Source organism: Trematomus bernacchii, unplaced genomic scaffold (assembly GCF_902827165.1).
Source record: "Trematomus bernacchii unplaced genomic scaffold, fTreBer1.1, whole genome shotgun sequence".
Taxonomy (NCBI): domain Eukaryota; kingdom Metazoa; phylum Chordata; class Actinopteri; order Perciformes; family Nototheniidae; genus Trematomus; species Trematomus bernacchii.
The window spans coordinates 3,830,857-3,856,035 of NW_022987668.1; the positions used below are offsets into that span (position 1 = coordinate 3,830,857).

The 25,179-nt window shown below is 38.6% G+C and overlaps 1 protein-coding gene across 2 annotated transcripts in view; it reads right to left on the reverse strand.

The window, feature by feature from the left end:
- Positions 1-404: 404 nt before the first annotated feature.
- LOC117487197 (pro-neuregulin-3, membrane-bound isoform) overlaps positions 405-25,179 on the reverse strand; it is a 474,636-nt gene continuing 449,861 nt past the window's right edge. For both annotated transcript variants that reach the window (XM_034135858.1, XM_034135857.1), the window contains 3 exons: positions 15,741-15,844; positions 9,305-9,490; positions 405-1,445 (listed from right to left, as the gene is read on the reverse strand). In XM_034135858.1, the coding sequence (XP_033991749.1) occupies positions 815-1,445; positions 9,305-9,490; positions 15,741-15,844 (921 nt within the window). In that variant the 3' untranslated portion in view covers positions 405-814. The remainder of the gene's footprint in view (positions 1,446-9,304; positions 9,491-15,740; positions 15,845-25,179) is intronic.

Here is a 25,179-nt window from a genome sequence, read left to right on the forward strand (position 1 = left end):
CTAAAGTAATCTAGATTGGTTCGGCCAATAGGGAGTCAGCGTCCATGTAAGCTGTCTTTAACAATCTCCCAAATCTGACCAACTGTAGAAGCTTCCAGGTTTTTTCTTCTTCTCTTGCTGCATTTCAGCACGCACGCACGCACGCACGCACGCACGCACGCACGCACGCACGCACGCACGCACGCACGCACACACACACACACACAAACCTCACGGCCGGGGAGTTTTTGTTTGTAAATCCTTTAAGTGTATTCTTGGCTGGGTAGACAAGTTTTTCAAAAGGTAAATCGGTGAAGAAGCTCCTTCCTTGTCGGCCATATTGGATTCTGTACAGGCTCACAGAATCGTGCGGCGATAACGAAGTCTTTCTCTTTCTCTTGAGCCGAAACCCAAAAACGTGACTTGAGTTAATACAAAAACAGGGAGAAGGAGAAGAAAACAAAAGTTACATCATTCCTGTGTTCTTCAACTTTGTACTTGGTCACTTTTTGAATTCCATATATTTATATCCATATATATTTATATATATATTTATATATTCTTTTTACAGTTAAAAACACCATGGAGTTGACAGACTATTTGGTTTCTTTTTGCCTAAGTGTTTCTCTTGTTTTTGTAAATAATTGCATGTAAATATTCTTTTTCTTCCGTACTGTCAGTCAGTGTAAAGGCGGTCAGTGTTCGATCCGTACAGAATGCATATCACCAGCACATTTTCCATGATATTACATGTTGTTTTTTTTCAATTCGGTGTCCTACAGAACACAATAGTCTGTCAAACACTGTCAAAGTGAAAGTCCTAAATGGAGTCCTCTCATTGGCTGATTTGGCCCAGGTCTCTGTGTGATAGGCTGGGGGTGAGCAGCTGTGTTTGCGTTGGTCCGTTGCAGCTCAACGCCCCGACACTTCCTCCATTAAGGTTCAGGAAGCAAACAGTTTCTCTCGCCTCCACTTCCTGCTTCCTGTTTGCCAACGCCAACTTCCTGAGCTGCTCCTGAGCCTCCTCCAATAGCAGCGCCACCTCATCCCGCTGCTGACCAATTGCAGAGGAGCAGGAAGTAGAAGACAACGCGACAACATGTGCTGCCGTTTTCTCTCTCCTTGCTTCCTTTCCTCCTCCTGAAGACATGGCCCTGGTTGCCGAGGAGACGCTGGTTTGCATACAAGACGCCTCGTTGTCGTGGTGATACTGGACGGAGGGGATGATGGGGATGGAGCAGGAGCGAAACGGAGGAGGCGGGGAGTTGCTATGGCGACGTCCGGGTTTACGTAGACTTCGGGTGTAAGGATTAGGATCGATTGCACCTGAACGCACCTCCACGCTCAAAGAAGATGGCGAGGATGTCTCAAAGGAAACAGGAGGCGTTTGCATATGAAGGAAAGCATCTCTTCTGGGGTCGACACATCGAGGATCGCCCTGCGTCTGACATCTCGGGAAGAAGGGGCTGGGGAATGAAGGGACACAGAAAAAAAGAAGATAATTGAGAATTAACCCTTGTTTAAAAAGCATACAAAATCTATTACAAATATTGTTTTTATATCAATTCCCAACATTTTAGATGTACATATGTGATTCTTGATTGCAAATACTTTCTGCTAGATCAAATTTAACACATGTATTTTGTATTATAGTTCTTATTTATGCAAAAATAATCCACTATAATAAAGACTTGGGTTGCATATTCATGCTTATTTTTGGGAATTTTGATATCAAACAATCTTTTCATACACGTTTCAAATTTAAAACAGATTTTCATTGTTAAAAGGACATAAATGTGTAGGGGGTCTTTTAGTATTTGTACTTGTTCTACTTCTTCATTCAATTAGATTCAGAATATGATCTATTCATTTAAATTTGCGAAATGTACTTCCAATCTTTTAAAGTAGACATACATACTAATTTCCCAATTTGGGATGAATAAAGAATATCTGACTCTAATCAAAAAAGTAAAACAAATATTGAATGCATTACTTATTTTTTAAAGTAAATATACTTTATTTCACAATTTGGGTATTTAATTTGCCAACTTTTTACAAATACTTATTTCATTTTGGGATTAATAAAGTATGTCTTATCTAAATCTTATCAAATCTAGCATGCAAAAGGAAAAGAAAAAATCATTACATCATGTTTTATCAGTTTCTTTACAGATAAGGCCATGAAGTTTCAGGTTTTACAACACATCCTTGTTTCACTTTTCTCTTATTTTTTTAAAGTTAAAACAGGTCACTTCGACCCGAACACCACTTTAGGGTTTAAAGGAGAAAACTTCCTCACTTCACCAGAAGTCATTTATGTCTTTGAGTGCAGTTTCTACTAAATCGCCTTTTTATTTTACTCCCACGCTGCAGAATACACCGAGGGACAGATCTACGCTCTTTGCCATCTCACAGAGGAGGAAGAGGGGGAAGAACATGGGCCGTGACATCTTTCTTTCATCTCTTTATATCTGAGTCCATGCACACACACACACACACACACACACACACACACACACACAAAAAAATCAAAAAATCCCAGAGTTTACTTTTTATATCATTGATTTAATGAAGAATGTTAAAAATAAGTTTAATTCAGTTCAGATTCAGTCAAGGACAAATTAAGTTATCGCTTGATGTCATTTCGATCGTTTATTTTCTGATTTTTAGTTCCAATTTTGGGTCATTTGATTGGTCTGAAAATCATTTTTTTCCAACCTATTTGTGCATCAGTTCAATTGAGTCTGTCTTCTTTCCCTTTTAGTGTCATCCTGATTCTTAGCCGTCATTAAACTCAACTGAATTAAATATGTTAAAGAGGACATAAAAAACACATTTTCAGGTGTTTATCAGTACCGTATGTAGTGTCTCTACTTTAAAGAGTCCTCTCCTGCTGATGTTCAGGTGTATATCAGTATGTAGTGTCTCTACTTTAAAGAGTCCTCTCCTGCTGATGTTCAGGTGTATATCAGTATGTAGTGTCTCTACTTTAAAGAGTCCTCTCCTGCTGATGTTCAGGTGTATATCAGTATGTAGTGTCTCTACTTTAAAGAGTCCTCTCCTGCTGATGTTCAGGTGTATATCAGTATGTAGTGTCTCTACTTTAAAGAGTCCTCTCCTGCTGATGTTCAGGTGTGTATCAGTATGTAGTGTCTCTACTTTAAAGAGTCCTCTCCTGCTGATGTTCAGGTGTATATCAGTATGTAGTGTCTCTACTTTAAAGAGTCCTCTCCTGCTGATGTTCAGGTGTGTATCAGTATGTAGTGTCTCTACTTTAAAGAGTCCTCTCCTGCTGATGTTCAGGTGTATATCAGTATGTAGTGTCTCTACTTTAAAGAGTCCTCTCCTGCTGATGTTCAGGTGTTTATCAGTATGTAGTGTCTCTACTTTAAAGAGTCCTCTCCTGCTGATGTTCAGGTGTATATCAGTATGTAGTGTCTCTACTTTAAAGAGTCCTCTCCTGCTGATGTTCAGGTGTATATCAGTATGTAGTGTCTCTACTTTAAAGAGTCCTCTCCTGCTGATGTTCAGGTGTATATCAGTATGTAGTGTCTCTACTTTAAAGAGTCCTCTCCTCCTGATGTTCAGGTGTATATCAGTATGTAGTGTCTCTACTGGGACATGTCTCCATGCTTTAATGTTCAAAAAGCTCTTTATTTTTCTCATACTGTCTGTGCTGCAGCACCTCTTTTCACCCTCTGTCTGAAACCAGAGCCCAGTCTGCTCTGATTGGTTAGCTGGCCGGCTCTGTTGTGATTGGTCAACCGCTTAGAGATGTCCCGCCCCTTAGCTTATCATGTACAGAGGCTCATCACCTTTTAAAGTCCTTGATGGTGTTCCAGCTACTTTTTGTTCTGTCACAGTTTCCCTCTGATGGTGTGTTATCTGTATTTAGGTCGAGTTAAGCCACATTACAAGTCTCTGATCTGTATCCTGTCATAACTTCACAGAGCCCAGACATAATCTCTCTCTCTCTAAGACTGACCGTGCCCTTCAGTGTTATCACAGTCCAAATCCAGCTGCATTCTCCAGCAGAGCCTCATTATCTTTGTGTAATAACTCATAATCCTCCGCAAAGGCTATCTTTTTCTGCCATGACAAAAATCCTTGTAATACCTCATCTCACGCCCTCTCCATCAATAGCAATGGGAGGAGAAGGTGGGTTTTTTCTGGTGACTCAAAGGAAATCACTTCGTCCTTTTATCGCCGCAGTTATTTGTTTCCTCGCCACAAAAAAACCAGAGTGGAGATTTAGCTTGACCACAGAGAAGGATCCCGGCAGCGATAAGAGAAGATGATGCGAGGGTGCTAATTCCCGAGATAACATTCACAGACAAATCTCTCTTTTGATGTGTTGAAACACAATCAGATTGCACAAATCTATGAAGCACAGTTCAAATATAAACCCTGGAGCGACAGGGGAGCAGCTGGAGGGGTTTTACACAGAGCGTGTGTGCAAGGTATAATCTGTTTAGAAAGCTAAGGGTGAAGCTAGGTTTCTTTTACAGGAACAAGGCCAGGAAAAGGCTAGTCACTGTGACCTTTTTACCTGTGCTGGACTATGGTGATCTGATATATATGAATGCACCTGCCCATTACCTGATCAAGTTAGATGTTGCCTATCACAGTGCTCTGAGATTTGTGACAAACTGTAAAGTATTAACTCATCACTGTACCCTGTATGCCAGGGCAGGTCTGCCTTCACTTACTGTTCGGAGACTCAGTCATTGGTACATGTTTATCTATAAAGCCATGCTGGGTAAACTACCAACTTATATCTGCTCTCTGATCTCACAGAGAGTGGCAAGTAGCTATTGCCTAAGATCCCAGGATGTGTTTTTATTACATGTGCCAAGTGCTAGGACTGTTTTAACACTTTTATGTGCGCAGCTCCTCTAGCTTGGAACACGCATTTTTGGCATCATTTTAAAGCACAGATTGATGAATTGATATTTGATACTCCTGGTACCTGTCTTTGTGAATACGTTTGTAAATGGTACCCCTGTCATTATGTTGTATGTGTCCTTTATGTTTTCTGTTACATGTGTAACCAATGTGCGGATAAATAAAATAAAGGACAAACAAATACCTAGTGACAAGTAAATACCGCTAGTCATCACATCGTCCGACCGGCCCATCAGGATCTGTCCCGAACGTCCCGATGGCCAGTCCGCCCCTGTTCCTGAGACATATTTGACCAAGCTTATTGCTACCTCTTGATATATACATTTTTGGATTAGACGGAACTACACATACATATTGACATGTACGCCTACGTTCAACTTAATATTATTGACTCAACTAATAATACAGTTATGTGAGATTTGTTGACATTACACATTTAATTAAAAGTCAACGTCTCAGTTGTTTCACTGATTGTCTTACTGAAGGCTGCGCGGTATCGCAAAAATGAGCGAGGGAGAAAATGTATGTTTCTGTAGAGATACTGCAAACAGTGGAGGAAAAATACAGAAATGCGTGCAGTGCCTCCATCAGCCATTTTGGAGACAGCTTTATCTTAAAATAGAAGTAACAACACAGGACATTCTGTCTCCCTGTCAGCCATTTTGTTGAGATAACTCAAGGCTTCTCTAACAGGCAGCGAATAGAGCGGGCGACCTTTCTTTTAAAGCCGTTTTCTAACTGTCATGTGCTATCTGCACACTGCTCTATCACTTCCTTTCACTGCCGCCGTTTCTTTCTTCTCTTACTATACTTACTAACACTTTCCTTCTGTGTCAGAATGGATTCAAACTGCTTGTCTCTCTCCGTTTTCTCAATTTTTCTCCGTCTCTCTGCAGCTCTCCCTCACTTTCTATGCAGTCATGGCCAAGTATCACCATGGCAACTCAGACTACCATGCTATGTGAAAGGGTGTCCGCCTGTTTATCTGCCGTTATGTGAAATCGTGCATTAGGGAATGAGTGAGTAGGTGTGCAAGGGACTTTTCAAAAGGAGCATGACCTCTTGCCATTTAGCAAAACCTCTCCATTGGTTCGTCATGAGCTAAAATGTGCAGCAGCTGTTCATGAATGCCTTTTATCAATTTTATTTCTGTGCTATGACATGCAAACACAGTGTATGGCAGCATTTGGGCAGCAAAGGACACTCCAGTGACATGTTGGCTCCCCAGAGAGTAACTTCCATTGACCGGAGAACAACGCTATTTGACCAGAGGACATATGGACCAAGTAAAACATATCTGGTCCAACCAAAGGATCCTGAAATCGTGCATTAGGGAATGAGTGAGTAGGTGTGCAAGGGACTTTTTAAAAGGAGCATGACCTCTTGCCATTTAACAAAACCTCTCCATTTGTTCGTCATGAGCTAAAATGTGCAGCAGCTGTTCATGAATGCTTTATTTTATAAAAAGGGGAATTTTTATGATGTGCTATGAAATGCAAATACACTGTATAGCAGCATTTGGGCAGCTGAGGACTCTTCTAGCTATCAGAAGACATGTTGGCTGACCAGAGAGTAACTTTGATGACCAGAGAACAACACTATTTGACCAAAAGTAAGGACAAGTCCTAGTAAAACATACCTGGTCCAACCAAAGGATCCTGAACCTGAGCAGAAGATATTTTTGTTTACCAGAAAGCGCTTGGACTGACCAGAAAGCAGTCGGGTTAAACCAAAGACATCAGGCCAGTCTGGAGGACACCTGACCAGTGAGCACTCAGACTAAACAACAAGACATTTTGGACTTATCATATGGACACTTGGGCGAACAGAGGACACTTGGGAAGCTTGAGAAGAGCTCTTTCGTTGAGGAGATGCACACTTAACAAGCTCAAGTGGCCCTCAGGAGTGACATTTAGGTTAGACAAAGGAGCGTGATTCTACATTTCTAAACACAGAAAAGAGGGACTGACTTTAAATGGCTGTCAACATTGTGAAGCTAACCAGCTAACGGGGCTAAAAATGCAAAAAATGGCTAACAGTGTTTGAAGAAAACGGAGGGTGGTTACTCCTCAGTCGCTACTATATCTTTACATAAGAAAACGTTGTTGGTTTATGTATTAATGTCCTGAATATTTAGTGTAACCAGAGGAAACTTAATAAGATTGAGGCTAAAAGGGAATCGGATTCTGCCTCCGTGTGCAAACCACTGAACTCACTAAATGCCTATAAACACGTCTAGCATTCTGACTCTATAGTATGTGGGAGTTTCTTTTCTTTTTTTGCCCAGCCATAGCTTCCTGCTCGTCCTCTTTCTATTAGTATGCATGTAGGTCATGTGGAGATTTATCCCCAGCCAGGACCGCCGGGACCTGAGCGCCTGAAGAGAGGCTTTCTAGTCCAGGTGGGTAAAAAAACGGACTCACAACACACCAAAAAAGAAGACACCTTTCACACCAAATACATTTCTTGCTAATCGCTCACACTGATCATTTTGCATTTACATTGCAGCCAAGGGAAATGCAAATGTTTTTCCTGATAATATTTAGATGCCTAGATTTAAACAGGGACTACTTCAACCGTACAACACACACCAACAAAAGAAGGGTAAACACACGACACCTTCCACACCAAATACATTTCTTACTAATCGCTCACACTGATCATTTGCATTTCCCTTGGCTTTTTCCTGATGATATTTAGATGCTAAGATTTAAACGGGGACTTTTGCATGGCATTGAAAAGCCGAGAGTCATGATTTAGCTCAGGCTTGACACGATGTCGGACAGGGAAACGACAGAGAGAAGAATCTGGATGTGCATCGTGTCCTTAAAAAGCACGAGCACCCGTTCCTTTGAACTCGTGCCACTGTGCTGCAGACCACTACATAACGTGACCTTGTTTTTATCTTCGCTCAGCAGATTGGAAACAAAGGGATGGGGGTTTGGGGATTAAAGAAGGTTGAAAAAAAAGAGAGAAAGAAATGCACTATATATATTTTTTTTTGTTAAAAGACAATCACAGAATTGCCTTTGAAATATCCACTCCTGAAATGAAATCCAAAGCTCTGTCCACTGCATTTTTCAGTTAGTGGCTTTCATTGAAATGACTCAGCACATGGAGGATATACAGCAAAGGGAAGAAAGACGGGATAAAACCTTTAAAATACTCTTGATTCTTAAGCTGTAATTCCATCTAAACCAGTCTTGGTCTGTCTGCATTGCAAGAGCCGGCAAACACAGAAAGCTTCAGCGGACTATTCGTCAAAACTAGATTTCTATTTTTATGATGAAGTTGTGTCAATCATTTCAAGTTAAATATATATCTCCTTTATTTAACCAGGTAAAAGTCTCATTGAGATTAAAATATATTTTTCAAGAGCGACCTGGCCAAGAGGGCAGCATGAACAAAGTTTCAACAAATGAACACAAAACGATAAGGGCAGACGAATACAGCTGTAAAACACAAATGAAACGGCACATTAACCACTCAATAGAGTTACTGTACTTAAGTACATTGTTCTGGTATCAGTACTTTACTCCACTACTTATTTTCCTGACGACTTTTTACTTTGACTTCTTACATTTTGAACACAAATACCTGTACTTTCTACTTCTTACATTTTGAACCCAAATACCTGTACTTTCTACTTCTTACATGTTGAACACAAATACCTGTACTTTCTACTTCTTACACTTTGAACCCAAATACCTGTACTTTCTACTTCTTACACTTTGAACACAAATACCTGTACTTTCTACTTCTTACATGTTGAACACAAATACCTGTACTTTCTACTTCTTACATGTTGAACACAAATACCTGTACTTTCTACTTCTTACATGTTGAACCCAAATACCTGTACTTTCTACTTCTTACATGTTGAACACAAATACCTGTACTTTCTACTTCTCACATTTCCCAAACAGGCTGGTTCCTTTAGTTTGAATGTGTGTTTGGTGGCGTGATCATTATTATTTAGAGTCATTGCGTGCCTATTGATTTGAACACGATCCGTGTATCCATCATTTCCTGGTCTTCTCTAAAGAAGAGGGACCAATGAAAACGTTGTCATGTTGCCGTTGTTCAGCATGGAAACATTCATTTGCTAACAATGACATTATTGTTCTATTAATATAAAGGGAGGTCAGGTACTCTTTAAAACAGCTGCTAGTTATGGGTACTTTTTACTGAAGTACATTTCAAAGCCCTCTTTACTTTGACTTGAGTAAAGAAGATCAGTCAGTACTTCTACTTTTACCAGAGTATTTTTAAACACGAGTATCTGTACTTCTACTTGAGTAAAGGATGTGTGTACTTTTGCCATCTCTAGTCAATATGCAAATAAAAGAAACTATTATAATACATTAAAAACTGGCACAATTAAACACATTGTAATCTACCCTTCAGTACGTTCCCTCACCCTCTCTGAGCCTCAGCCTCCCTCTCAGAAGAGTCCACTTCCTGGAGATGTTGGTAGGCGGGGCCTGAATACTTGGATCCTCCAATCGGATTCAGCCTTCCCCTCGGGATGGGCGGGGTCCTGCGTGGAGCCGACCAATGGGAGGCCCGGGTTCTCTGATCCGGGCTGTGAGACAGGGAACCACTTCTAGGAATACAGAGAAGAAGCCAAAACATATATTATGGTTTATCATACTATTACCAGACAATATCTGGTTTGCATACTGCACATATTTTCTATTTTATTGCACTCTATTTCAATGTAAATTACTGCTTTATTTTCTATTTCGCTATCTTTTTTCTTATTTTTTTGTAATGTTATTATCGTGTTCTTAAAATAGTTTGCTATCTGTGTTTTTCTTTATTTTTTTTGTACTTTTATGTATGCACCACGACACCAAGTCAAATTCCTCATACGTATCAACCTACTTGGTAATAAACCTGTTTCTGATTATCTGATAGAATATCTTGTTAGGTGTTTCACTTTTGGAATATGTGGCTGTCCATATGGAGATTTGTGTAATAATTGATTGGATTTGAGTGGGTTCATTAGCAGCTCAGGTCACATGTAGCTGCAGGCAGATTGTATAGATTGATTGTTGCTAATCTTTCTGTTTGTTAATTGGTTTTGCATCATGGAGTTGCCACTGTTGGTGGTTCTGTTTGGATGAAAACCGCAATTTGGATTAGTTCTATTTATCTTTTTTCATTGGGGACTGACAGTCCTCCTTTTTTAGATTGATATTTTTTAGAATTAATCTGTGCAAATCAGGTTGAGGTAAGCTTTTCTGTTGCTCTGTTTTGGATTAAAGACATTTTGTAATCAGTGAAAAATAATCAAACTAGTTTGTATCAACATAAAACCACAGTTACAAATCTGGATTGAACTACATTTATGAAACTCATCTGCAACCAGGTGTTTTGTACACTATTGGCACCTTTCTGGTTTTCTTTGCAAAAGTACTCAGATCTTGTACTTGAGTAAAAGTAGAAGTACTCAGATCTTGTACTTGAGTAAAAGTAGAAGTACTCAGATCTTGTTCTTGAGTAAAAGTAGAAGTACTCAGATCTTGTAGTAAAAGTAGAAGTACTCAGATCTTGTACTTGAGTACAAGTAGAAGTACTCAGATCTTGTTCTTGAGTAAAAGTAGAAGTACTCAGATCTTGTACTTGAGTAAAAGTAGAAGTACCAGAGTGTAGGAATACTCTGTTACAGTAAAAGTCCTGCATTCAAAATGTTCCTCAAGTAAAAGTAGAAAAGTATTCTCATCAAAATATAGTGAAAGTAGCGACAGTAAAAGTAGTCGTTGTGCAGATTGGTCCATTTCAGAATAATATATATGATATGTTTTATAATGATTGATCATGAAAGTGTTCTCAAAGCTGGTAAAGGTGCAGCTAGTTTGAATGACTTTGTATACTGCAGGGTAGCTTGTGGATTTACTCCAGGTGGAACTAAAGTCTGATTTAACACTTGATTATATTTCACATCATTCATCCACATCTGTGAAGTAACTAAAGGTATTAAATACATGTAATGGAGTATAAGTACAGAGTAGCATCAAATTGAAATACTCAGTACCTCAAAATGTTACAGTACTTGAGTAAATGTACTTAGTTACTTCCCTGCTCTGAAATCAAGAATGATAATAGGACATTAGTTCCTCCTAGGATCATAGTTTCTGAATTTTCCCAAAGGTTACTGGAATATATCCTGCAGTAGAAAAAGGTCTACAAAACTACATCTGGTTAGTTACACATCTTTCAAGGAAAAGTGTGATTTTTCTCTCTTAGAAAAGTATGTTGCATTACAATACTCTGAAAGCATGAAGTTACAGTATATGCATGTCCTCTTTGCTTCCATCCAATCTGTCAAAAGAGATTTTGCAGCCAGAAAATACATAAGTACATTTCGACTTGCTTTACCAAAGTAGCAAATGTCCTCTCCAGGCACTCATTCTTATTTAACACCGCTGCTTTAGAGGAGAGATTCGCTTTTAAAATGTTGATTCTTAGCCACAACAACTGAGCCGTGCTTTCTGTAATAGTGTTGGCAGAGTTTTCTATAAACACATTCAAACGAGATATTTCCGAGACACAGAATTAGCCTTGGTAAGTTTATTTTTGCCTTTTTTGTTGAACTGTGGTGTCCCAGAACTGCCCGACAATAGTGTCCAAGTCTCTGCCTATAAGCTGATGTGATTGCAAACAAATAAACCCACTAAGAAAAACATTTGTGGTTAGAGCACTGCCAGCCAAGTAATCCTGTGATCGACTCACTCTTCACTGAGAGAGCGAAAAGGAAAGAGAAGGAGGGGAAAACGTCTGGCACGACTTTAGCCCAAAGGTTAGAGGAGTGAATGTTGTGGTTTTGAAGGTCGTCTCATAGTGTTTCTACTTTGTCTGAGAAAATCTCTGCTCAAATACCGCCTGGATCCTTCTGAAAAAACCTGATTAACCCTCGGCTTGTGCAGAGAGGTTGTTAAGCAGGAGAGGAAGAAAACCACGAGTGTACTGAGGTGTGAAAGTCTCTAACTGGACCGCACTGAAGGAGTGTGAAGTCAAAAAAAGAGAGAAGTGAACTAATTTAAGTAGTAATTTAAAGAGGACATATAATGCTTACTTTTAGGTTCACATTTGTATTTTGCGCCTCTACTGTGACATGTTTACATGCTTTAGTGTTGAAAAAGCTCTTAATTGTTCTCGCACTGTAAAAAATCTTGCAAGTATATTCGTCTAATTTCTAGTCAGAATATGTCGATATAAGACCTAATAACTGAAGAGGTTACAATGCAGTGAGATAGAGGGTCTTGTTTTTAGACAATGCATCTTCAAGACTCTTGAAAACATCTTATTTTGTATCTTAAATGAAATGGTAACACTTTATATTAAGGTACACAAATTAACCATCAACTAGTTGTTAATTAACATGCATATTAGCAGTATATTGGCTCTTTATTAGTCATTATAAAACACTTATTAATGCCTTATTCTGCATGACCATATTCTACAAGTAATAAGCCATTAGTTGAGAGTTTTTCCTCAATAACCCTCTAATTAGTGCTTATTTATTGCAAGTACATGAGTTTGGGTCTTAATATGCTCAATATGGGCCTAATAAGGCAGTAGTACCACAAGAATAGTAATTCTCCCATAATAACACCTAACAAATATGATCTATTCTTATGTAACAAGACATGAAACTAAAGTGTTAATTGTGTCAAAATAACTCAAAATTAGGTATTTATATCTAAGAATATGTTCCCTATTTTAAAGTGAAGTCTTGTTCATAACCAATAAGCTAGTAGTTTGTCTCTATCTTAATGAACAACTAGTTGATGGTGAACAAGTGTACCTTAAAGGTGGGGTATGTAATTTATTTCAGAAACACTTTTTGTTATATTCCATGGAATGCTCTTAACATCCCGATAGCAATGAATATATGAAATGCTTTGACAATAAATCCATAAAAAAATGTCATCTGTGGAAGCCGTAATACTGTAAAAAGCACGACCAATCATCTGAGCCGGCCCGGCTAAAATAACTGGATGGCCTACCTGCCTGTCAGCCTTCCATCGGGGCACAAACTTATCTCGTGCCCTCATTGGTCATGTGCGCGTTCGTGTGTGTTGGAGGAGGGGCTCTGTAAGGAAGTGGCAGATTTTTTCCGGTTGTGTATTTTCAAATTCTAGCGCACTCAAGCTGGTTTCTCAAAATGACCTACCCCACCTTTAATCTAAAGTGTTACCAACAATTCTTATTGGAAAATCACCAACTAACATCAGAAAACTGAAAACTATTTTGTAACAACATTTACTGTTCCTGGTAAGATATAGTTCAAAATAAGTTCTCCCAGCTAATCACAAGATCTCCTTTATCTAAATATCCCGTCTTATTTCAAGAAATCTTACCAAGCAAATGTTCACTTGTTCTATTGGCAGATCGTTTGACTGATTACAAGCGAAAACACCTTGTTTTCATTATTCTTTTACTTGATTTTGGAGCAGCATTTTTTCCAGTGCATGTGTGGAAGAGTTTATTGATTTTGTCTACTTTAATTCAACCCACTTTGACCAACCCTGACATTCTTTCTTATAATGAACAAGTAAGTCAGACCAGTTTTTATAGCGTTTATTCTGTGTAAAAATGTGCACGTTTACCTGACTTTTTAAGTGGTAACAGGACAATGAAAGTGAATGAATCAGTCTAAAATGAGTACATATTTAACTTGTGGTATTTTATGACTTTGCTGGAAGTATGTCCTTTAAACAGATAAGCACTTTAAATACACTAAATTCAGAGGCATTTTTTAATTGCATGATTTTTTCATAGTTTTGTTTCACATGTGCATTGTCAATTTGAATGTTTTTATAACTAAGCAGGTTATAAACTACGTTTTCTAGGTAACTTTAGTAAAGTGTTTATGCTCTCAAAGTAGCTAACACGACATCGACTACTTTTCTGATTTCCCCGCTACATTGTCAAAGATTTAATAAAGGTTTTTCTTCATGATAAAGGCTGTCTTTTCGCTATTTCTCACACAGTAAAACACTAAAACCTGGGGCAGAGTATAAAACCATGAAAATGAATATTAAAGAAGTACAGCAGCTCTCTCCTCTTTGCCTCAGATTGTCGAAAATGTTTGTATTGTAACACAAAAATCCATCCTTGGCAGAGATGTAAATTCCAACTCTGTCAGAAGTAGTGTGTGTGTTGGAGAGTGTGTGTTAGAGAGTGTGTGTGTGTGTGTGTGTGTGTGTGTGTGTGTGTGTGTGTGTGTGTGTGTGTGTGTGTGTGTGTGTGTGTGTGTGTGTGTGTGTGTGTTGCTCCTGATGAACATGCCAGCGCTCTCACACACCACTGAGCAATGTGAGAATAAAGAAATCAGCCTAGGCTTTACATCCCAGCGCTGGCTCGTAAATGAAAATCCTCGCACATGTGCTTCCCATATTATCTCCGCCTCATCTCCTCCTCACTGCTATAGATATGCTTATTAACATGTTTAGAGCTTTAATTATAATTACTATCATTCTTCCGTAAATTAGCAATTAGCTCTGGCTGCTCTGTAATGTGGATAATTCAATTTCTCTCTTCACTGCGTCCCTGCTCATTACAGGAGAGGACACTGAAGTTGCCTTTTGTTTGTTTAATTTGTATTATTGTTGTTTTCCTGCAGTGAACGGAGGGGGTGTCTTTATCTCCGGTGTGATATTACACCTGCATGCAGAGGTGGGAAGTACAAATACTTCGTTACTGTACTTAAGTACATTTTTCTGGTATCAGTACTTTACTCCACTACTTGTTTTTCTGACGACTTTTCACTTTGACTTCTTACATTTTGAACACAAATACCTGTACTTTCTACTTCTTACATGTTGAACACAAATACCTGTACTTTCTACTTCTTACATTTTGAACACAAATACCTGTACTTTCTACTTCTTACATTTTGAACACAAATACCTGTACTTTCTACTTCTTACATGTTGAACAGAAATACCTGTACTTTCTACTTCTTACATTTTGAACACAAATACCTGTACTTTCTACTTCTTACATTTTGAACACAAATACCTGTACTTTCTACTTCTTCCATGTTGAACCCAAATACCTGTACTTTCTACTTCTTACATTTTGAACACAAATACCTGTACTTTCTACTTCTTACATGTTGAACCCAAATACCTGTACTTTCTACTTCTTCCATGTTGAACCCAAATACCTGTACTTTCTACTTCTTACATGTTGAACCCAAATACCTGTACTTTCTACTTCTTACATTTTGAACACAAATACCTGTACTTTCTACTTCTTACATGTTGAACACAAATACCTGTACTTTCTACTTCTTACATGTTGAACCCAAATACCTGTACTTTCTACTTCTTACATGTTGAACCCAAATACCTGTACTTTCTACTTCTTACATGTTGAACACAAATACCTGTACTTTCTACTTCTCACATTTTCCAAACAGGCTGGTTCCTTTAGTTTGAATGTGTGTTTGGTGGCGTGATCATTATTATTTAGAGTCATTGCGTGCCTATTGATTTGAACACGATCCGTGTATCCATCATTTCCTGGTCTTCTCTAAAGAAGAGGGACCAATGAAAACGTTGTCATGTTGCCGTTGTTCAGCATGGAAACATTCATTAGCTAACAATGACATTATTGTTCTATTAATATAAAGGGAGGTCAGGTACTCTTTAAAACAGCTGCTAGTTATGGGTACTTTTTACTGAAGTACATTTCAAAGCCCTCTTTACTTTTACTTGAGTAAAGAAGTTTAGTCAGTACTTCTACTTTTACCAGAGTATTTTTAAACACGAGTGTCTGTACTTCTACTTGAGTAAAGGAAGTGTGTACTTTGCGCTCTCTGCTGTGATTTAATGTCTTACCTGGGATGTTTGGCCGCGCCTCTGGAGCTGGAGATATTGGTGCCGTGTGCAAAGCTGGACTCAGAAACGGTTCCCTGGCGAGACTGGGAGGAGCGTTTGAAATACTGCGGGAAACAAACAACAACAACAAGGTTTTATTACCGTCAACGTGTCAGATACATTACAACTGAAACGATGGTGTTGGAGATGTTGTCATTTCATACAACACAAAGTGTTCCCAGATAAAGATAAAACCTTTCCTTTTTCTTAAGCACGGTATATTCACACATTTCTTTCTCAGATGCTGAGACCCTCGAGGCCTTTCTGCCTTGATTCAGTTGATTGTCAGAGTCTAGTTACATCTATTTCTGCTTCAAAATCATTCTTGCTTTCAGGGATTCAGGAACATTGCACTGTGTGGAGAGGAGAGGGCGGCTGCATGTTGATAAAGTAAAATCTTCTAGCAATGGTGGCAACGTCACTGAGGTCAAGATTTCACGAATGACGGCTAAAAAGCTAAAGAAGAAAACAGAGATAGCTTTGAAAGACTGCTGTGAATGTATTTATGATTGTATTATTGTCAAATGTATCTGCTCAAAATAGCAATATGTAAAATAACCATTTCGGCTTTATAAATGCACAGTACTGTTGCAAAGACCCTATAACTTACAGCACTTTGAACTGCCGTTGTATCTGAAATCTGCTTTTATAAATAAACTAACCTTAACCTTAACCACATCCCCCGTTAGACCACCAACACAAAACAGACTTTAACAGTTGTGCAATACCTCTACCTGTACATATAAAAACTGTTGTGAAATGCCTCTGATCATGTGCAATATATTCTACACTTATGTGCAATTTGTGCAATTACAATTTGCTAACGTTACTAGCTCAAACTCACTTTATGTAAATATTACTACCTATTTTTCTCCACATTTGTACTTACTTAGACTTTTCATTTGCACTGTACCTCTGCTACTGTAATAATAATAATACATAAGATTTGTATAGCGCTTTTTCCCAATGCTAAAAGATGCCGTACATTTCCTCACTGAGCGGACGAATAAAGGATTTCTGATCCTGATCCTGATTAAGATATGTAGGTATATTAGCTTTTTCACTGCCCACCACATTTTTGGCTATATATACACTTAAAGAAAATCCCCCAAATTATTGAAATCAAACAATTTTGTGAAGAGAAAGATTTGTTTTAGCTCCACATTTTTGCATATTTACTTACAATGTGCTGACGTTACTGGCTCAAACTCACTTTTGAAAAATATAAAAAAAATTCTCCACATTTGAACCTACTTAGGCTTTTGTTTGCACTGTACCTTCGCTGCTGTAACACGGTACACTTCCTCACTGATTATGACAGTGTCTATTAGCTATTTCACTGTCCGAGAAGTTGAGAAAAACTTACAATGTTAATGGGAACGTATGTGGTATCAACTGGTCCCTTACAACGCATTCATGTCATTTAAAAGTTTCCCCACGTGAGGTGAGAGTAACAAAAAGTTGTCGTTATAGTTTTAAACAAATGTGAAGAAGCAAAAACATATTCCTCTCTTTGTCCATTGCTGTTTTATTACATTATTGGATGTTTTCACACTTAAAGGTTTCCCAGAAATGATAGGAATGATACAATTTGAGAAGAGAAACATTTGGTTTAGCTTCTCATGTAGACATTTCTTCTAAGTTGATAACGCCATGTTTTGAGAGCGATTCAGACAAATGCAATAACTCCAAATCTCGCTTACAGCAGCTTTTCCCAGGACATGAGAATATGAGTTATTTCAAAGCCTTAAGCTAATTGAAATATATGAAATTGACTTTGTGATAACAGCCTTTGTAGTAATGTATACATGCACATCGTTTGCATATCATCCGATCTCTCTGAGTCTGATCCATTTCATACGTTTTATCATCGTTAGGCAGAGAAGTCATAATCATTAATAAGCACTGAGTTCATCAGTTGGAACGTTTATCAGTAATCTATGCAATTACGTTTCAGTACATTTAAATAAAGAAATATTCGGATCAAATGGGGAATTAAAACATGTAGAGATGGAGAATCACAAAAACAGCACATAAGACCCTTTTTACAGAACAAAACACAGTGAATAAGTCACTATGATGATTTTCTGACGAGATTTACCACATGTCCTTCGCTTAGTTCAGAAATCCATTCCTTTTATACTACTGCTGTATATCTTTCTCTTTACTGCTTTGCCGTCCCTTTGAATCTCTTTCTCATCCACAATGATCCTTCCTCCGTCCCTTCTCCTTCCCTTTGCAAACCGTCATGACAGCATTTCTAAATCAGCACTAAAGTGGTCCTATATAAGTCCCAAGTTCACCCTTTTAACTGTTTCCATGTTCACCCTATTCTCTGGAGAGACCCTGGATGCGATGAGGCAAAACTAGCAAACCACATGAATGTCTGGGAGCAAATTCATTTTATATGCTACACAAATATGGCCAGGATCCGTTGAATTTTCAGAATATACAGTGGTGCAGTGACAAGTCCTAAAACCCCGAAGTGAGTTAGCATTTTACCCTCGTCTCAGAGCCAATGGGATTTCTCCATAGGATTTTGGAAAATAGCTGGAAATAAGGTCTGTGGTTGAGACACATTGAAGAGACGGATCACGTTATGTTCTACGACATTAAATCCATCAGCAGTGACCCCACTGGTGATTTCTGAAGAGTTGACGTGTCTGAAAAACGATGGTTGTTACCAAGTGGCTGAATAGGACTACAGAAGTTGTCGAGGACGTTGTACGTCATTACGCCGAACACGTAAACACTCCCTCTAAGTTTGTTTGCCCTGTTCTGCTTGAAAGCAAGTACCTGCCTCCTGCAAACTGTTCAAACAAACGCTTCAACTTGTACAATTTAGAATCTGTGTGTTTGAATATGGATCTTAAGTTGGCGTGACGTTGAAGTCGTGCTGCTGTACTCGGCTGTAGTTGCTTTATGGCATAACGTTAGCATTTTGCTTCTGGCCATTAGATTTATGATTCGAAAATTATAAAAGTAGGGTAGACATGTGGAGATTATCCGGCTGAACAAAATGTGCATTTATCAAACAGGTTCGGTTTCCACAGACCTTATTTCGAGCTATTTTCCAAAATTACATTACATTGCATTTAGCTGACGCTTTTATCCAAAGCGACTTACAATAAGTGCATTCGACCAAGAAGATACAAACTTGAAGAAGACAGAATCATATAAGTACATCAGGTTTCATAGAACCAAACCATTTCAAGTGCTACTCAACTATCTTTAGATAAGCCAGTCCTTTATTAGTATATAAGTGCTTCGTTAGTCATTTTATTGCTCAAAGTGGAGTCGAAAGAGATGAGTTTTCAGTCTGCGCTGGAAGATGTGTAAGCTTTCTGCTGTCCTGATGTCAATGGGGAGCTCATTCCACCATTTTGGAGCCAGGATAGCAAACCCACGTGTTTTTGCTGATGGGAACTTGGGTCCCCCTCGCAGTGCTGGTGCAACGAGCCGTTTGGCCGATTCAGAGCGGAGTGCACGTGCTGGGGTGTACAGTTTAACCATGTCCTGGATGTAGGAAGGGCCAGATCCATTCACAGCATAGTACGCAAGCACCAGTGTCTTGAAGTGGATTCTAGCAGTTACTGGAAGCCAGTGAAGTGAGCGGAGGAGCGGTGTCCAAAATCCGATGGAGAAATCCCATCGGGGTTTTTTTGTCGAGGGAACCCATGCGCAGCTTACTTCCGGGTAAACACGTCATCCCTGCACCTCTCTATTGGGTGGCAGATTAACATTTTCCAAAGGGGGGTTCGTTTAGCATGAAACACTTGAAATAACTAACGGATAAGTTAAATAAGAAAGTAGAAAGAAAGTGAGGTCATAGAAAACTATTTCTGCTAAAAAGTGAGCAATGATTGAGAGTCAGAGCTAAACATTTCAGATGTGTGTATCTCACACTGCACTGTCACTTTAATTAACTTTGTTATTCATGTTTTATTATCTTTGCTTTTAAATGAGTGTTTTGTAATGCCATTTTATGTTTCTTAATGCTCTTAATGTCTTTCATTTTTGTAAAGCACTTTGAATTGCCTTGTGCTGAAAGGTGCTTTATAAATAAACTTGCCTTGCCTTGCAACAAAACATTTTTTTTATTTGCCGCATCGCGATGACGAGACAGACTCAACATCTGCAGTGAACTCAGAAGAACACGATGCAACACAAGAAACATTTTTAGATTTTAAACTTTAAACACTTAAGATGTGAGGAGAGTGGCGCTGGTTTGATTTCTTAACTTCTACACCATGTGACAGTTTTCTCTCCTCAGCATCGTCTAGATGTCTAATAGACTTTTGCAAGAGACCTCATTTTTGGCACCATATCTTTCTGAGTTTCATGTCCTGCTAACAAGGTTGTCACTGGTATTCTCTTGTTAGCACCCTCTGGCCTCATTAGCGTCACAGATGCTGCAGAATGTGACCGTTCAGACGTCTGATGGCTGATTGGTGCTCGTTAATCCATGACATACTTTCTTTATTAACTTGAATCATAGACATAGACTACCACCTCCACTGAAGTAGAGATGTAGATGATTAGAAAGCATGCTAACGATCTCAGAGTGAAGGAGAGAGACTTTTGCTCTTACAAAAGTCCTACCTACCTACCTACCTACCTACCTACCTACCTACCTACCTACCTACCTACCTACACCTATACCTATACCTATACCTACCTACCTACCTACCTACCTACCTACCTACCTACCTACCTACCTACCTACCTACCTACCTACCTACCTACCTACCTACCTACCTACCTACCTACCTACCTATACCTACCTACCTACCTATACCTACCTATACCTACCTACCTACCTACCTATACCTACCTATACCTACTTATACCTACCTATACCTACCTATACCTACCTACCTACCTACCTACCTACCTACCTACCTACCTACCTATACCTACCTACCTACCTACCTATCTATCTATACTGAAATATATCATGTAACATCCTGTCTTAAAGTGGAATAAATCAACGTCATGCTTGCAAGGGAGTAGCATGGATACATTTTGTTTAATCAAAGTGACACCATTTAAAATACTAGCAGTCCCAACGTTTGCATATTAATGATAACTTAACTCTGTAAAAACAGTAAACTATTAAAACAGTTGAACAAACTTAATCAGATCCCCATTATACCAGTAAATAATAGAAAACTCTTCAAAAGTAGACCTTTGCCTTCTGTTTGGCTAATTGCTCTATTACCACTGGCTCATGAAATCACTGCATATTGTTTTCTTATTCTAATGAATGCATTGTGGAGAAAAACAAGTCTGATCCGTTGTGTATAAATGTTGCTTTTAAACCTTGTATTATTTATTTAATTTCTAAGCGAGAGCCTATGGGGAATTTACATGCAAATTAATTCTTTTTCTTCTTGGTTGTTTTCTCAACCTACAGAGTCACATTGATTTATGTCTGCAGGCAATCAATTAATCTAATTCCTGCACACAGAGCACCACGCAGGGTTAATGGTGTTTTAGGAGCATGCACCCACACAAAGGCTGATTCTATTGACTCTGCGTGCATTTGCCACAATTAAATCCTAATTACAATTGTTCTAATCCGACCTAACAGGGATTTTTTTGTGTTTTTTTTGCACACGTGTACTGTAGATAACAGAGCCATATAGCCGGGCAGGTCATTACAAAGGCATCAGAGCTATCCAGCAGTGGCCTGTCACAGAAAATGAGCGCCTCTGATTAGCTCAGCAGGGCCCTTTGTTGGAAGTATTTGATTAAGCAGTGAACTGGAGAGAAGCTGCGAGTTATCCGATCTTTCTCCGTCAATCAGGCTCCAGCACCCTATCATTTATTCCACAGGTGTCCACGGTCACGCCGCATAATTGAAACTGCTCCGTCTCTTCCATCCAAAGCTCGATTTGCTAAGCTTTAGACGTCAGACTGCAGTGTGTGTTTCTCTCTGTGTGTGTGAGTGTGTGTGTGTGTGTGTGTGTGTGTGTGTGTGTGTGTGTGTGTGTGTGTGTGTGTGTGTGTGTGTGTGTATGTGTGTTTATACCGCTGCACGGCTATTATGGAGAGCAGCATCTCTGCACAAATCATAAAAAATCATCTCCTCCGGATGTTCTGTCGGAGGCATACCAGTCCCTATCTTAGAGATTAAAACATCCATTACTGTGCACACACACACACACACACACACAAATATGTATCCGTTTATATTCGACATTACATGCACCCTTTGCACCACACATGTCCAGACTGGGCATGAAGTCACCGTCAAAGGATGCTGTTGTATCTGTGTGAGTTTATGGAGCAGAGGTACCTCGCCTGCAGCAGAGTGAGAAAACATCACTTTATATGGATGACCTCTATAAACAGTCTGTATTGTTGTGTCACAAATGCTCCGTTTTCCTTTTAAAAGCCTATCTACTGTCAGGGTTACTCATTAGAGGCACTTTTACCCTTTTGAGCTGACAGGAAGAGCTCTTTATTGGTTTAAAATGGATAGAAATAAGTTAAATACATGACTTGTTTCAGCCTGTAACTGTAGAAGCATTGTTAAGTCAGTAAAGATTAGAAAGGCTGATTATACTGCTGCCATTTTTTTCTTAAACATGAATAAATTAACACGCAAGCCTTAAGTGATGTTTGAATAATTGTCGCCCACTTTCTTAGGTCGCTAGGATAATGTCCCACTTAAAAGTCGATATTTTCTGTTTAATCACAGGCTGAGAAATGAACAACCGCTCGCTGCTGGATCAATCAACTTAGATTGTCTTCATTTAGCAATTAAGATGCAGACACATGCAACGTGGGACTGATCACTTTCTCAAATATATTTTTTTTGTGTCACAATATGCTCTGTTAAAGGGGTAGTCCAGCAATTGGGCATTTTAAGTCCGAATTAATCACATAATAATAACATTTTCTGTTATTGTGAAATGTTTTTGTGTTATTTTTTAACACTTTTTCACTTTTCCCAAACTTAATACATACTGTACTCAATGGTCGTGGCAATTGCATCTGGTTACCTGAATTAATTCAAACTATGTGTAACACTTTATAGTATGAGTATTGTTGAAGAAGCAATAGTAGAATTGGTGTATTTATTACTTTTATCATTAGTATTATTCTTATAAGTCCAGTTTTCTACATCATGCATCTTTTATTTGGTGTTTAATACTGCATGTATGGGTCAATTACCGTGGCTGTAATCATCAATAATCAATCAGTATCAATCTTTATGATACAAAATGATTAAAAAATGTGCTGATTGAAAGGGCTGTTGTGGATTTGTTGAGGTAATCAGGGGAAAACTAATGTAGTAACTTATGTATGTGTGGGAATCACCAGGCTCCCCACGATACGATACTATCGCGATACTTAACCTGTTAAGCCCGAGAGCTTCAGCTTCAGCTTCCGGGGCATTCTGGCTGCGCATCACTCATTCACCAATGGGTAATGTTTAGATGGATTTGAGGAACTTCCCCTCGATTCTATTGGCTCCAACGGTTAAAAAGAGATGTCAATCATCAAAATCGACCAATGGGTTCCAGAGATATGGAAAATGCACCCAAATGACCCCAGAAGTGGATTTCTTTTGCTAAATCTCTCTAAAAAGGTCAAATGTCACTTGTTTTGCATCAATCTTGATACAGGGTACTTCTTATATGTTATATTTTTGATTCCTAAAGCTTTTAGTCTACTATCCCATCATTCAAGGGTGGTTTTCACTATAAGTGACGGACACTATAATTTACATTTTTCTGAATTAAAATCTGAATTTACTTTAAAATAAAAAAATTCTATATTGATTCTGACTTTTCTACATCCAACTCACAGGTTTATCGTTGCTTTGAGAAAAAAGATTATTAATTTACCCCTTTTAGAAGTGAAGTTATAGTCATTTGTTCTGGGAATTCTGGCTTGGGGCTTAACAGGTTAAGCCACGATACGATAGTATTGCGATTCTACGATATGCTAAATATTGCGATACGATATATTGCGATACTGCAAATCACATGGGTCATATCTATGTCCGTCTTCCATTCCTTGTCAAAAAATGTATTTACAATATGAATAGTGTAATATGTAAATAACCCAATTTGTGTTATTTGAACCTGAAAAGGAGATGGCATTGTTTTTGTTACTTTCATTGCAATTGTATACATGTCTTAACTTAACTGCCTGTTTATATATGACCATCTTTCGGAGGGATATGCTAAGGTTTATATAAAAAATATATAATTGACTTGTCAACCGTGTATCAATATCGCCACGCAAAGTATCGCGGTACTATGCTGTATCGATTATTTCCCCCACCCCTAACCTTATGTATATGAAGCACCTGATCAGGAAAAGTGTATTTTCTCAAAAAGCTTGAATCAACTTAGCAATATTATTTGCAGCAGGAGCGTCTGGCTGTTTGTGAAATATGTGTAAATAATGTTTAAATAAAGGAAAATGAAGCAGCACAAAAGCTGTTAGTGTAAAAAAACCTTGGCCTTGAGCTACATACGCAAGACTAACTTTAATCTATTCAAAGGGTCATAGATCAACATGCAACCAACTCCTGTGGGCGCTTGAAGGAACATTTTACAATATTTTACTTGACCCACTCCCGTTTATAAAGTCTCTGGAAGTCTTAAAAGAAGCATAAAACCTACACTGTGATTTCTCAGAAAGTATGACAAAGATATGAGAAAGCTGAAGTGAAGTGATAAGGTGCAGTGACCCATTTACAGTGTGAAAGGAGCGAAGAGATGAAAGAAGCAGTTTAAAGAGCAGTTCGAACATCTCCTCCATTGACGTCCATAATAAGAAAAAGTAGGGAAAAGATTTACGAAGAAATAAGAAAGATAGAAAAGTTACAGCTATAAAAAAAAGGGATGAATATTTTAAGTTTCCAGTTATAAGTCCTGACAAGAAGTGTCGACTAATGAAGGTAAAATAACAAGTAACAAGACATTTTTTTGTGTCTCTACTTTAAAGAGTCCTCTCCTGCTGATGTTCAGGTGTATATCAGTATGCAGTGTCTCTACTTTAAAGAGTCCTCTCCTGCTGATGTTCAGGTGTATATCAGTATGTAGTGTCTCTACTTTAAAGAGTCCTCTCCTGCTGATGTTCAGGTGTATATCAGTATGCAGTGTCTCTACTTTAAAGAGTCCTCTCCTGCTGATGTTCAGGTGTATATCAGTATGTAGTGTCTCTACTTTAAAGAGTCCTCTCCTGCTGATGTTCAGGTGTATATCAGTATGTAGTGTCTCTACTTTAAAGAGTCCTCTCCTGCTGATGTTCAGGTGTATATCGGTATGTAATGTCTCTACTTTAAAGAATCCTCTCCTGCTGATGTTCAGGTGTATATCAGTATGTAGTGTCTCTACTTTAAAGAGTCCTCTCCTGCTGATGTTCAGGTGTATAT